Here is an 11,848-nt window from a genome sequence, read left to right on the forward strand (position 1 = left end):
TCGTTTCGGCATCTGGTCTATTTTCTGCACGAGCCGCAAGCGAATGTGTCAAGCTGGGCAGTTACCCGTGACGGAGACAACAGCTGGGAGCAGAACCGCTTGTCGACCGGCGTGGAGAAATGCGCGTCTGATGTGAACGGGCTTGCGCGAGAATTTCGGCGCGCTGCGATCGCTGCCCAAACGTACCTGAACAGCCGAGCACACAGGTAGGCTATGTGTTGTGTCAGAGGAGAAACGAGCCGTTCACATTTCTGTCTTTGTAGCAGGTAACCATCCACAAACCTCACCGCATTTTAGGGACTGTTCTTTACTTATGAAGGGACTGTTCTTTACTTGTATGTTAATCAGTTGGTGCAGTTTCACTTAAGTAAAAAAAAATGACTGAACAACTTTCACTTGTATTGGAGTAATATTTGACCAAGACTATCTTTACTTTCACTCAAGTCATGTCGTTGAATACTTTGTCCACCACTGGTCAGACATTCATGTTTATACGTATAGGGCAGGCCCTGCTGTTGCAGTCTGGTCGAGCTAAAATCTTATGTCTCAACTGTCCAAAGGGGACTGAAGTCAGTGATTCATGTAAAATTCCTTAATGAAAGATTCTTTTTGCACTGTAGTAAGAATACTACAGAATTTATTAACCCAAATATTACACTTAACTGTTGAAACAGTTATTCATATTTTAGCATACAGTATTACTAATATTAGTGCACATTATTAAAATATTGATTGAGAACCGCATTCAAGACCCAAATGACATGCTAAATAATACTGATAGCAAATTACAACACTTAAAAGCAATTTTTATTTGGTTCGCTGGTAAAATATCTGCCTGGCTGGTAAAAAATTTCACTTACCAGCCAGCCTGTTAGTTAGTTAGTTTTGGACCCTGTTTAGAGCGAACAGATTTCTTCCCCGAGGCGCATTTGGGATGAACGGACACAGTAAACTCACTATCCACGCACCAGGGGACTCATCCTGTTTTTACCTCCGATAATGTTACATTGTGAACAACAAATACATGTTGACATCAGCAGGAGCAGAGCTAATTAATAATAACTCTTACAGCTATTGGCCAAAACTAACAGTTTTCAGAGGTTGCATTGACTTACATTATGATGCATTTAAGCTCTATTCAGTAAAAATGGGTATTAGGCGAATGTAAAATGTAACATCCTTGTCAGGTGTTTAAATGAAATCAAATGAAAATGTAGTTTTTGGTGAGAAACCTTAAAAAAAACAACAGTTTTTAAAGGAGAATTTTGTTGATGTTTTCATAGAAATATAAAAGAGCGGGGATTATGATATATAGTAAAAAGGCTTCTGAAGCAGTGATTTCTTTTTAGAAAAAGAAAATGTTTTTTTTTTTTATGTGAAAGGTTATTTTAAAGGTTGTGTCATAAGCGTGTATGATTGAATTTTGACCCATTGCAATATAGTGTAATAATGGGCTGAATGGCTTTGAAACAGTACAGTTGTTTTTTTATCACATTGTGGGTTTATTTCACCTTATACTTCATTCTATTTAACTTAGACCTGTTGTCCTCGTTCGTGGACACTATTTTGTGCCATCTAGTGGTAGAAAGAGTACAATACGCTAATCCATGTAAAAAAACAAGATGGCAGCCATCTCAGCCAAGTCAGTCTGCGTCAGATCCTGACACAAAAGTGGACAAGGTCCAAAACCTGATCAGATTTTATGGTTGAAACTTGTGTATTTATGATGAATTATGTTTGTAGTTTGATATGGCAACTAATTTGACCAATGTTAGCAACAGTAACAAGCTAAGACACTGTTAATTAGGAAGTACTTGTTTGAGGACACTGGGACTTCATTATTGTCTCGTTTGAGGACACTTGGACTTAATTATCATTGGCAATGTTTATTTTTTTTAAACTTATCGGGTTGCACTGATTCCAAATAGCTAGGAGAAATTAAAAATGTATATGTGTAGCAATGTATGTGTATTTATAGATATAATATTTTTAGGGTCAATTGTGTTACTGTTGTTTAATAATATGAGTCGGTATTTTACATCCCTTATTTCGCAGGTTTTGCTTCAAGCTACTTCAGCAGCATTTATATTCTTATACTCTATATAAGTGTCCTGACTGGTGGCCCTTTGCTGCATGTCATGCCCTCTCTCTCTCTCTCTCTGCCCCCTTTCCTGTCTATTTTTAGCTTTACTATCAAATAAAGGCAAAGAAAACTGCAAGAGGCCCCTTATAGTCTTGCAGTGCTCCTCGGCATATATTAGTTCATCACAAGTCATGTGTAGCCAGGATGCGGTGTTGTTATTCCATTGGGAGGCTTTCATTTTTTTCCTGAAGAGCCCGGGGCAGTCAAGTACAGTAGGGGAGGTACACGATGTCTAGCCCCAGGCATCCAGGACCACCGGGACGATGCAGAGAATACTTACTATACACACACTTTCACATAAATACATACCATACATGCACATGACCTGCGCTCTTTAAGTCTGACTGACGCGAAGTACGTGTGATTGAATTAGTTGCCGTATGAACAATTCTCTGCTGGCTGTGCTTTCTTTTCTGCTCCAGCTTTGTTCTATTTAAATAAAATATTTGTTATTTGTATTCAGCTTAATGTGCCTGACAGATGTTCAGCAGGACATCCGCAGTTCAAACAGTTGTTTTTTTTCCTTCAGCAACTGATTGTTTTGCACATAAGCAGACATAAGATAATCATAAATACACAACACATGAATCTGCTCGTGCTGACACGCAGTCCCTTAGCTGTGAGCAACATTGCTGGATTGCGAATGCGCGCATGTGTGTGTGTGTGCAAACAGGAGAGAGGGTGAGTGATGAAAGAGGGGAGCGCTGATAGTGATGCTCTATTGAATACAGATGAGAGAAAGGCAAGCTGAATTCTGATCAGGCTGCCTTCTCTCTTTCCTCCACTCTCCATCCCTCGGAGTGAAAATACTTAAGAGAAGTGCGTCTTTCTGAACCAAGCGGGATGTCATTAGGTCAGCCTTTCAAAGTCAAGGTCCAAGTCTTCTTCTCAAAGGAGCATCCATTGCAGCGTGTTTTCTAACCTTAGAATTAACAAGCAGCTGGATTTTGGTGATAGTCATACGGAGCTGTATTTTAGAGGGAATCTGATCATGAACTCAGAGTCCTCTTTTTATGTTTGACGACACTTGCGGCCGAATTTTTTAGCATTTCTAAGCAGCACTCGCTCCACGCATGTGAATTTTTAAATGACTCCAACAGGGTTTTAACACATTTCAAGGCCCCAAGGCTCACAAAAGCTGGTCAACAAAATAATCACCAGCTACTCTTTCAGATTATACAAACAAATTCTGACATATAGTATACGTCCAAACTGAGATTCACCTTTTATGTTATTCAGAAGGCAGAGATGAAACACAGCTGCAGCCTAATCTGTACAGTCTGGCTGGGATGGCAGCTTTGAGCTTAATTAGTTGAAGAAAACTTGTACTTTTCCACCCTCCCTCGGAATACAAATGCTTTTTGTTGAAAAGTCATCAGGGTCGTCTCACCGGCTCATTAAAAACGTGCGAGGAAGGAAAAAATTAATGGAGCCAAACACCATCAATTTAATACGTAGGAGGGTAAAATAATACAAAGTGCCTCAGTGTGGTGAATATACCCACTTAAAGTTTGTTTAGTTTGACTTTCTCAGCAGTTGTGGACAGATGAGGGTGGAATATGCATTCAAATTTGGAAGCCCTTTGACGCACTTATAAAGTAGAGGTAAGTAGGATTCATTGCAATTACATTTAAAAACTTAAACCAGTGTTACTGAGAGATGCGCATGAGTACTCGATTTGGACATCTGTATTCATTCAGTGTATAGAATAATCACCGTCTAACCTCCCACATGTGAACGTGACTTTCTGTTTTTTTTTTACGAATTAAAATGGGTAAAATCTAATTTCATTGTAGAGCTGTGTGCAGCTTCTGTCACTGACTCTTTGTTTATCATGAGACGCGAAAACACCCTTGCACAGTATTCCTGTGGTTATAAAAAACATGGTTAAGTCACAGAGTTCCACAATCATGTTTTTCAGGCTGTCTGCTGACAGTGTCCTTCGCTTCTCAGTCAGATCCACTTCTTGCTATTCCACAGGGTTAGCCTCTCATCCAAATATGGTCACTTCCAGCTCCATAAAACCAATATGGTGAAGATGGCAAAGACGCTGAACTCTAGGCTTCAGAACAGGAGTTCAAAAACCAATGGTTGATGTCATGGTAGCATGTCCATTATTTATTTTGTGGTTAGACCGCACACAGACAGTGACAGGGCTGACTATTAGCATCACACGGCAAATGTTACCTAATGTTTATTGACATGTTTGACGACAGAGTTGAGCCGTGTTGGTCGAAGTTTATTGGGACCACCAGATGTAAGCTGCTGCTTCTGCTGTATTAGCTTGTGCTAACCAGTCAGACATTGAGCTGACCGAAGGGGAGCAGCTCAGTGGGCGGTCCTTCAGTGCTGCGTCTAACCTGTAATGGCAGCAACATAAAGTTTGCTGATTTCTATTTATGGTTCAGTTAGCTCATTGAATCCCAGTTGTTCAATCAATGAATTTCAAATTGCACTTGTTTTCTGTTGTTGACCAATACCTGTACTTATATTAGGGTTTTTTTGGCAAGTACCAGAGTACTCTATAATAATTTACTGGAATAAAGAATTTACTCAAAATACCCATCCCTAGCTTTACACCTACTTTCTGTAACAGGGTCCTCTCAGATAGCAGCAAACTGCTCAGGAGTCAGATGAGTGTAGACACCAGAAGACCCAACATGATTTGTCCTTCGATGTGATTATCACCACCATGATTGGTTGTAAACCCTGTTGTCACGGCAATGATTTCAGGCTTGATAATGAAAGCTCCCGGGACGCTGATCCATAGCATGCATGCACACACACACACACACACACACAGAATCAGTCTGTCTCACTGCTAACCAGTCTCATTCCCCTCTGAGAGAGAGGCATTAGCTGGTGAGATTGAACTTGCGTGTGTGTGTGTGTGTGTTGCTGTTGTCCATCTTCCTACTTACATAGTAATGTACAGAACAGGAATCTGGGGAAAGGCTCGAGCTCCACCGAATTGTACTTGACACTTTATTCTTTCTTTCCTGATTTTTTTTGCCCCCTCTTATCCGCACCTGCCTCTTTATCTTCTTTCTCTCTCACAGCTGTTATTAAAGCACTTTGACTGAGTTAATAACATCTGTGTCACACTCAGACACACAGGAAGAGGCAGAAAGCAAGTGTAACTGTGTCTGTCTGCTACACTAGCATTACCCCAAAGGGTGTACTTTGTGGGATCCCAAATCCAACTACAGCTTGTAATAATAGTTTGTTCTGTAGTTGCATTTAGATGGTTATTTTTGCCACAAAGGTAATGTTTTCTGTTCTGTGCGTTTGTCTGTCTGTCAGCAGGGTTAAAGAATTGTAATTATGGTTCAGCATGGTTTGAGACAGATTGATCAGCTTCATTTTTTTTTAAATTTCAAATTCAATTTTCAGTTTCATTTATAAAGCCCAATATCACAAATATCAATTTGCCTCAGAGGGCTTTACAGCATACGACATCCCACTGTCCTTGGACCCTCACAGCGGATAAGGAAAACTCCCCCCAACAAAAACGTTAATGGGAAAACACCCTCTTCCAGAATGGACAGACGTGCAATAGATGTTGTACAGAACAGATCAACATATTAAATTAGCAGTAATCCATATGACAAAAGAATATACTAACAGATGGAGAGACAGCGAGAGATGCAGGACAGACAGTAATGACAATAGCTACAATAACATTCATTTTAGTAATAATATTCTAATAATTACAGCTATTGTGGTACAATATGTTGTTTGTATATATTAATATAGGAAAGTATATGTATGTGACAATAATATATGACTAATAATAACAGCAGTAGTAGTCGACATCAGGCAGGACCACGGCAGCAGCACAACCACGTCACACGATCTAGGTGTAGCTGCGATACGAGGGAATCTGCGAGACAGTGAGGCAAGGCTCCGGAAAAGAGGCCAAGTTAGTGGCATGCAGTACGAAGAAGTGAATTTTAGCAAATGAAGTAGAACCAGCTTTTCAGAAACTAAGAAGAGAGAGAGAAGGAGAGAAGGGGCTCGGTGTATTATAGGAGGTCCCCTGGCAGCGTAGGCCTATGGCAGCCTAACTAGGGGCTGGTCCAAGGCAAGCCTGAGCCAGCCCTAACTATAAGCTTTATCAAAAAGGAAAGTCTTAAGTCTAGTCTTGAAACAGGACTAAAACAGGAAGCTGATTCCACAGAGGAGGAGCCTGTTAGCTGAAGGCTCTGGCTCCTGTTAGAAAACAAAACACTGCCAGCACGACTTCAGATATCACTGTGTAGAAATGTGGAATGCCAATGTACTTGTTATCAAGAGCTTGTTATCTTTAGAAAATCTTTTAAGTAAAATTAGGTTCGCATTTTTTCTGCCCAGTGTGCTTCTTGTTGTCATTTATCTTGTGTTGTTTAAGTTTAATTTTTATTTAGTTTTTCTTCTTATTGTTTGTTTTTCTCCTTAAGTTGAGGGGAGGTCTGCTGCCTGTGGCTTCTTGACCTCTCCTGACACATTTTTTTTTTTTGTTTTTTTAAACTATCTGGATTTATGCAGTTGTGTATGTTTGCAAATAAAATTTAAAAATACATTCAAAAAAATACTGGCCCAATTTTCATGAAACTTGGTGGAATGGTGTAGCATGGGCCAAGAAAGAGCCCAGTAGTTTTTTGGAGTGGATCCGAATCACAGGGCAGATACATGAATTCTTTTTCTTTTTGTTAATATTGAGAGATAGGCCATTTGGCCTTGGTGGAGGTCTGTACTCCCTTGTGCCCTTCTAGTTTTACATAGTTTTTGGGCCTCAATCATGCCTGTTATCAACATGTGATCTGTATATAGATACATTACATGGATAGAAACATCTGATCACTGGACATTTTCACCTGGTATTAGTCAGCGTTCTATATTGTGTCCTCATTGAATGTTTCCAGGATGAGACAAGACAGCTAGCAGATAAATACCTAAGGCTAGAATAGTTTTCACCACCATTGAACAAACTGTAAATCTGAAACAGAGAAGCAGAGGAGACGTGTTGCATTAAATAATTCAAATGTTGCCATTTTTACAGCTCTAATATTTCCTCACAAGTATGCGCAGCTCAATATCAGATTGATCTCTATATGCAAATTAGATAAGCTGGGCTCGTGGTCGACACACATGGTCCGTCAAAGTGAAGCGATGCTGCTTTATGGGTTCGACTTATTTTTCCTCTGTGGAGAAAGGGCCGGTCTGCAGCTTTTTGACGGGCCTGATTGAGATAGCAGGAAGGTGAAAAGCTAGGTGGCCTTTCAACTAGTTGGGTGGATTTTTGTCTTGATTGCACCTACACCTAGCTGTGATTTGATCACAGTGACAGCCAGATCACCGCCAGATGTTTTCCGGCCGATTGCATTCAGATTGCAGTGCATTCCACATTGTTACTTATCAGGATAAGATATGCAGTTATAGATTGCATGTCAGTATCAGGTGTAAATGGGGTCTTGGTCTTAACACGAATATGAATTAAGGCTGAAAATTACAAATACTTTCATTGTCACTTCACTTCATCACAGGATTATTTTCTCACTTTAAGTTTTGGACTTTTATCTTCAAACACCAGAGAATAATGAAAACAGCCAGCAGTTCCCCAGCGATATTCAACTTATAATCAGATATAACAGAGGAAAAATCATCACATTAGAGAAGCTGAAATCACAGATTTTCAAAATAGATGCTGGCGTAGTTTCTGTTGGCTATTAATCTATTGTTTTAATTCCACTCCTTGTAATATTCACTAATGGAAATGTTTTCTTGGTTACTTGGAAAATTGAGTGTGATCCTTACCTACACCCATGCTGCTTGAGGCTGACAATTAGACAAATGGGCTTTGGCTAAACATAATAAAATATATCACGTATTGACTTATCTAACCTTGCTCCTACTCCACCCTCTTCTCCTCTATTGAACAGTTTCAGATTTATCTTTATCTCTGTTGTCTTTTTTGCATCAATGTTTGTCCTTATTTATCTGTTCAATACGGAAGCCCCAAGAAGCAAATGAGAAAAAAAAATCTGGTGATCCATTTTCTAGGTCTGATCTAAATTGTATTCTCTCCTTTGTTAATGGCTTGAGAGCAGATAGGAAAATAGTTTCCCATTTCCCTTTTTTAATCTGGGAAAAAGGTGAAAAAAAAAAAGTTTGTTGGTGTCGTACTCATTTTGGCCACAAGAGGCTGAAGTAAAGATTAACAGCATTCACATTTTCTTCCAATTAAGTTTTAATTTCTCCATGCTCTTCAAACACAAGCACATTCATTGTGTGTTAGCAAGTTATGTAACACAACTGTCATGTCTTTCTTTTTGATGTAAATGTATGTTAATTGGAGTAATCTGCTGTTGGCCGATGACAAACACCTTTATATGACAGATTATTTTGACCATGATAATTACGCTGAGCAACAGACATTACAGATAAAAATAAGCTGCTGTATACTGAGAACATCTTTGTGTTAAGTCATGGGCTGTTAGGACTAGAAATCACATTTCCTACAGTGTTTTCAAAATCACAGGCACTCTTACTTAGGATGAAGTGAAAAGGTCTGAAAGATGGGTCAAGTAATGAAGTATGGTTTATGCTCATATTATTGGTAAAGTGCTGTTATAAAGCACCTGCTTGACATTTTACTTTGCTGTGGGTGGCAATCACTCTGGAGCAGTAAATACAAGGAAACATGAATGCTTTTAGTCGTGTCTGTGGCTGAAATGAATATTACAACAACAGATACTTTGGGCACGGACACACCAAGCCAGCAGTCGGCTATTTGTCAATGTCGGACTGTCTGTCGCCCTATTTTTTGTGGTGTGTCCCACACTGTTGACACTAATTGGTCCGCGTTGGCTGTTTTTCGGCCTTGTCAGCATTTTGAATCAGAGTTGGACCCATTAGAGCCTATCGGTGAATTAAATCACAGGGTTCCTGTGGATCCTTTAACAGTCTTGAAAAGCACTGAATGTATTCATCTAAAACATAATGCCTTAATTGGTACTAAAATGTCTTAAATCAATCTTTCAAAAGTCTTCATAAAATGCTAAAATATTGAAAGTCAGATTTTATGAAAAAAAAAAAATTCTAGCTTTGCCTCGTAAAATCTCAAAATAATTGGTCATTTAAAAATAATAATAATAATAATAATTTACACAGTGCCTCTCACAGTAATGTCACCAAAAAGTCAAGTTTTATATTACAGTAATATTTGGGCCTTATTCTTCCTAACCCTCAGTAATTTGTTTTGGGGCATGTTTGTTTTCTTCAGTTTTGGCTATTGTGGAATTGGTCTTAAATTTAATTTCAGTGGCATTTAAAAGTTTTAAAAAGCTTTAAATGTCAATTGCCTTTAGCTGTAGGAACCCTGAATCACTCTGATTGTTCAGCTCAGTGCACAAGAAGAGAAACAGGAGTGAGGAAAGCAAAATTATGGCTAAAGTCGAAAGAGCTTGACATTGAAACAAATTTGTTTTATGAATTAAGATTATTTTCTACCCATTGAAATTCTAGGCAGAAGCTGTTTGTAATTGTTCACTGGCACATGGTATCATTTGTTCTTTCAGCATTGAGTCAAGTTGTTAATGTGCTAACTCGTTAACTAGGGTCTTGAATCCATCCTGTTGGTCATCCTGTTCCCTTTCTGAATGACGAATACAGACTAACGACACCTGTTGGTATGGAGAGTTATTTCCTCTCACACAGACACAGTGCAGCTTTTTATCTGAGACTTAAAGCCTTTGCACACTGAGTCCATTTTTTTTTTTGTCCAAAATTTTTGCACGTCTAAAAATAAGTACAACCTAATGTTGTGTCAATCATGTTTGAAGCTTTTGTCTTGTCATTTAAAGTTCGAGAACAGGTTCAATGCTCTGTGTTGTTCGCATCCGTCAGAGCCTTTAGAGACGTTTGACCAAGAATCAGTGATGAAAATGTGGTGGTGCAACACAGCAGCGACAAGACAGAGGAACAGGGTGCACAGAATCATTTCATAACTCAGATAGCTACTTTCAGCAGGTCAGATAGTAATATTTACATGGATGATGATGAGGAGGAGGAGGATGTGGACTGCACATAGAATGTGGAGGACAGCTCCGCCCCTCCATGCAACTGCAGTGCCAAATGAAAGACAGGGAGGGAGTGATGACAGCCAGATAGGGAACTCCAGTCGAGAGAGGCAAAGGAGGAAATGTGTGTTTTAATTTTGTCTCATATTGTGAATTTTCGCAACGAATAGAACAATAAACGCATCAGAATCAGTGTGCAAGGTTTCTGTGCGTATCAGTTTTGTTCGGATGATGGATTAAAACGCATCTGACGCATTGTTCCCTCATGTTTTTTGACATGTTTGAATGACAATAAACTGAACCTTGAACCTTGAAAATAACAGATTCAGTTTGCAAAGGCCTTTAGGCGACGTGAGGCGACACAACAGTTGGCCTTTATTGGCACTGGTTCTTTGATGTCAGTTTGGTGTGTCTGGGCCTTGAGAAAAAATGATCCTGACAAAGAAGAATAAAACTTGCCAAAAGCTTTTCATCCACCTGTTTTCATAGATGAAAAAAAGGAACTGAGACAGATTATCCTGGCATCGCCTTTATTCCACCTGTTCCTCAGTCATAAACACAGGAGAGAACAATTTAGATCCGACTTTGACAAAATTAATTACTGGATTTTTTTTCTAACTCTCATGGTTTCTGAATCATTTCTGTTCTGAAACTGATCTGCTGTATGTTGTGCTTCTTCTTTCTCTGACAATCTCCTAAACCATTTCTTCTCTCTTTTCTCAACAGGGTCTGATGATCCTCCTGCAGAACCTCCCCACAATGCACTGGGGCAACGAGGAAGTGAGCGTACTTCTGGCAGAAGCCTACAGGTTGAAGTTTGCCTTTGCTGACGCGCCCAACCACTACAAGAGATGATAAGCGTGGCTCTCTGCAGCTGCCCCCTTCTCCTCCTCCTGTCCTTCCTCCCCCTCTTACTCCTCCTTTCCCTGCCCTGCAGTCATCTACTGAACTCCAAGGCCTCTATTCCCACAGGGATGGACCTCCCTTTTTCTTAACCTCCCTTTCCCCCATGTTGCCCAGTGGGCCTTTCAGCTACTAAGAGATTTGAATCAACCAATGACTGAGAGGACGTGCGGTGTAGCATTTTAACATGTTGATGTGGAGCCTTTTTTTTAATTATTTTTGTCTGATCAGCTCTGAAATGTGCACTCCTTCAGTCCAGCGCAGAACCTTTCTTCATCACTGAAGACCTCAACTTTCTGTCCGAGTTTGGTCGACTTCAGGCCAGAGATGCAGGACCGTGAGCTCAGCACCACCGGGAGTTTAGTCCAGCTCTGAAAAATGTTCTTTTCTGCTAAAAAAAAAAAAAAAACTACAAACTTTTTTCTGTTTCCCAAGGCCAAAATGTGACCTTTTTTTAAGTTTGCAAAGACAAAGAAAGATGGCAAAAGGGCACTGCGCTATATGGTTTACATATCTTAGTCCACTCTCCTGGTCATAACACAACCCGAAGGAACATGACCTCTCCTGGTTTGCTTTTTTTTTCTCTTTTTTGCTCCTCCTCCTGCTCGCCAGGAGGGACACAGTTTGTTTTCCTTCAAGACAAACTAACACACTTTACAACAAGAGAGAGATTGTCAATCCGAGGGTGGGAAACATGTCCTTCTACACACCACACACACACACACCAACTCAGTCCCCCCCC

General features: G+C 39.8%; 1 protein-coding gene across 2 annotated transcripts in view; it reads left to right on the forward strand.

Annotated features, from left to right (window-relative positions):
- tbc1d22a (TBC1 domain family, member 22a) overlaps positions 1-11,848 on the forward strand; it is a 196,301-nt gene extending 184,453 nt beyond the window's left edge. The window contains exon 14 of one of the 2 annotated variants that reach the window (XM_033615048.2): positions 10,930-11,848. In XM_033615048.2, the coding sequence (XP_033470939.1) occupies positions 10,930-11,058 (129 nt within the window). In that variant the 3' untranslated portion in view covers positions 11,059-11,848. The remainder of the gene's footprint in view (positions 1-10,929) is intronic. The other variant, XM_033615049.2, reaches the window with a different exon arrangement.

This window comes from Epinephelus lanceolatus, chromosome 23 (genome assembly GCF_041903045.1).
Source record: "Epinephelus lanceolatus isolate andai-2023 chromosome 23, ASM4190304v1, whole genome shotgun sequence".
Taxonomy (NCBI): domain Eukaryota; kingdom Metazoa; phylum Chordata; class Actinopteri; order Perciformes; family Serranidae; genus Epinephelus; species Epinephelus lanceolatus.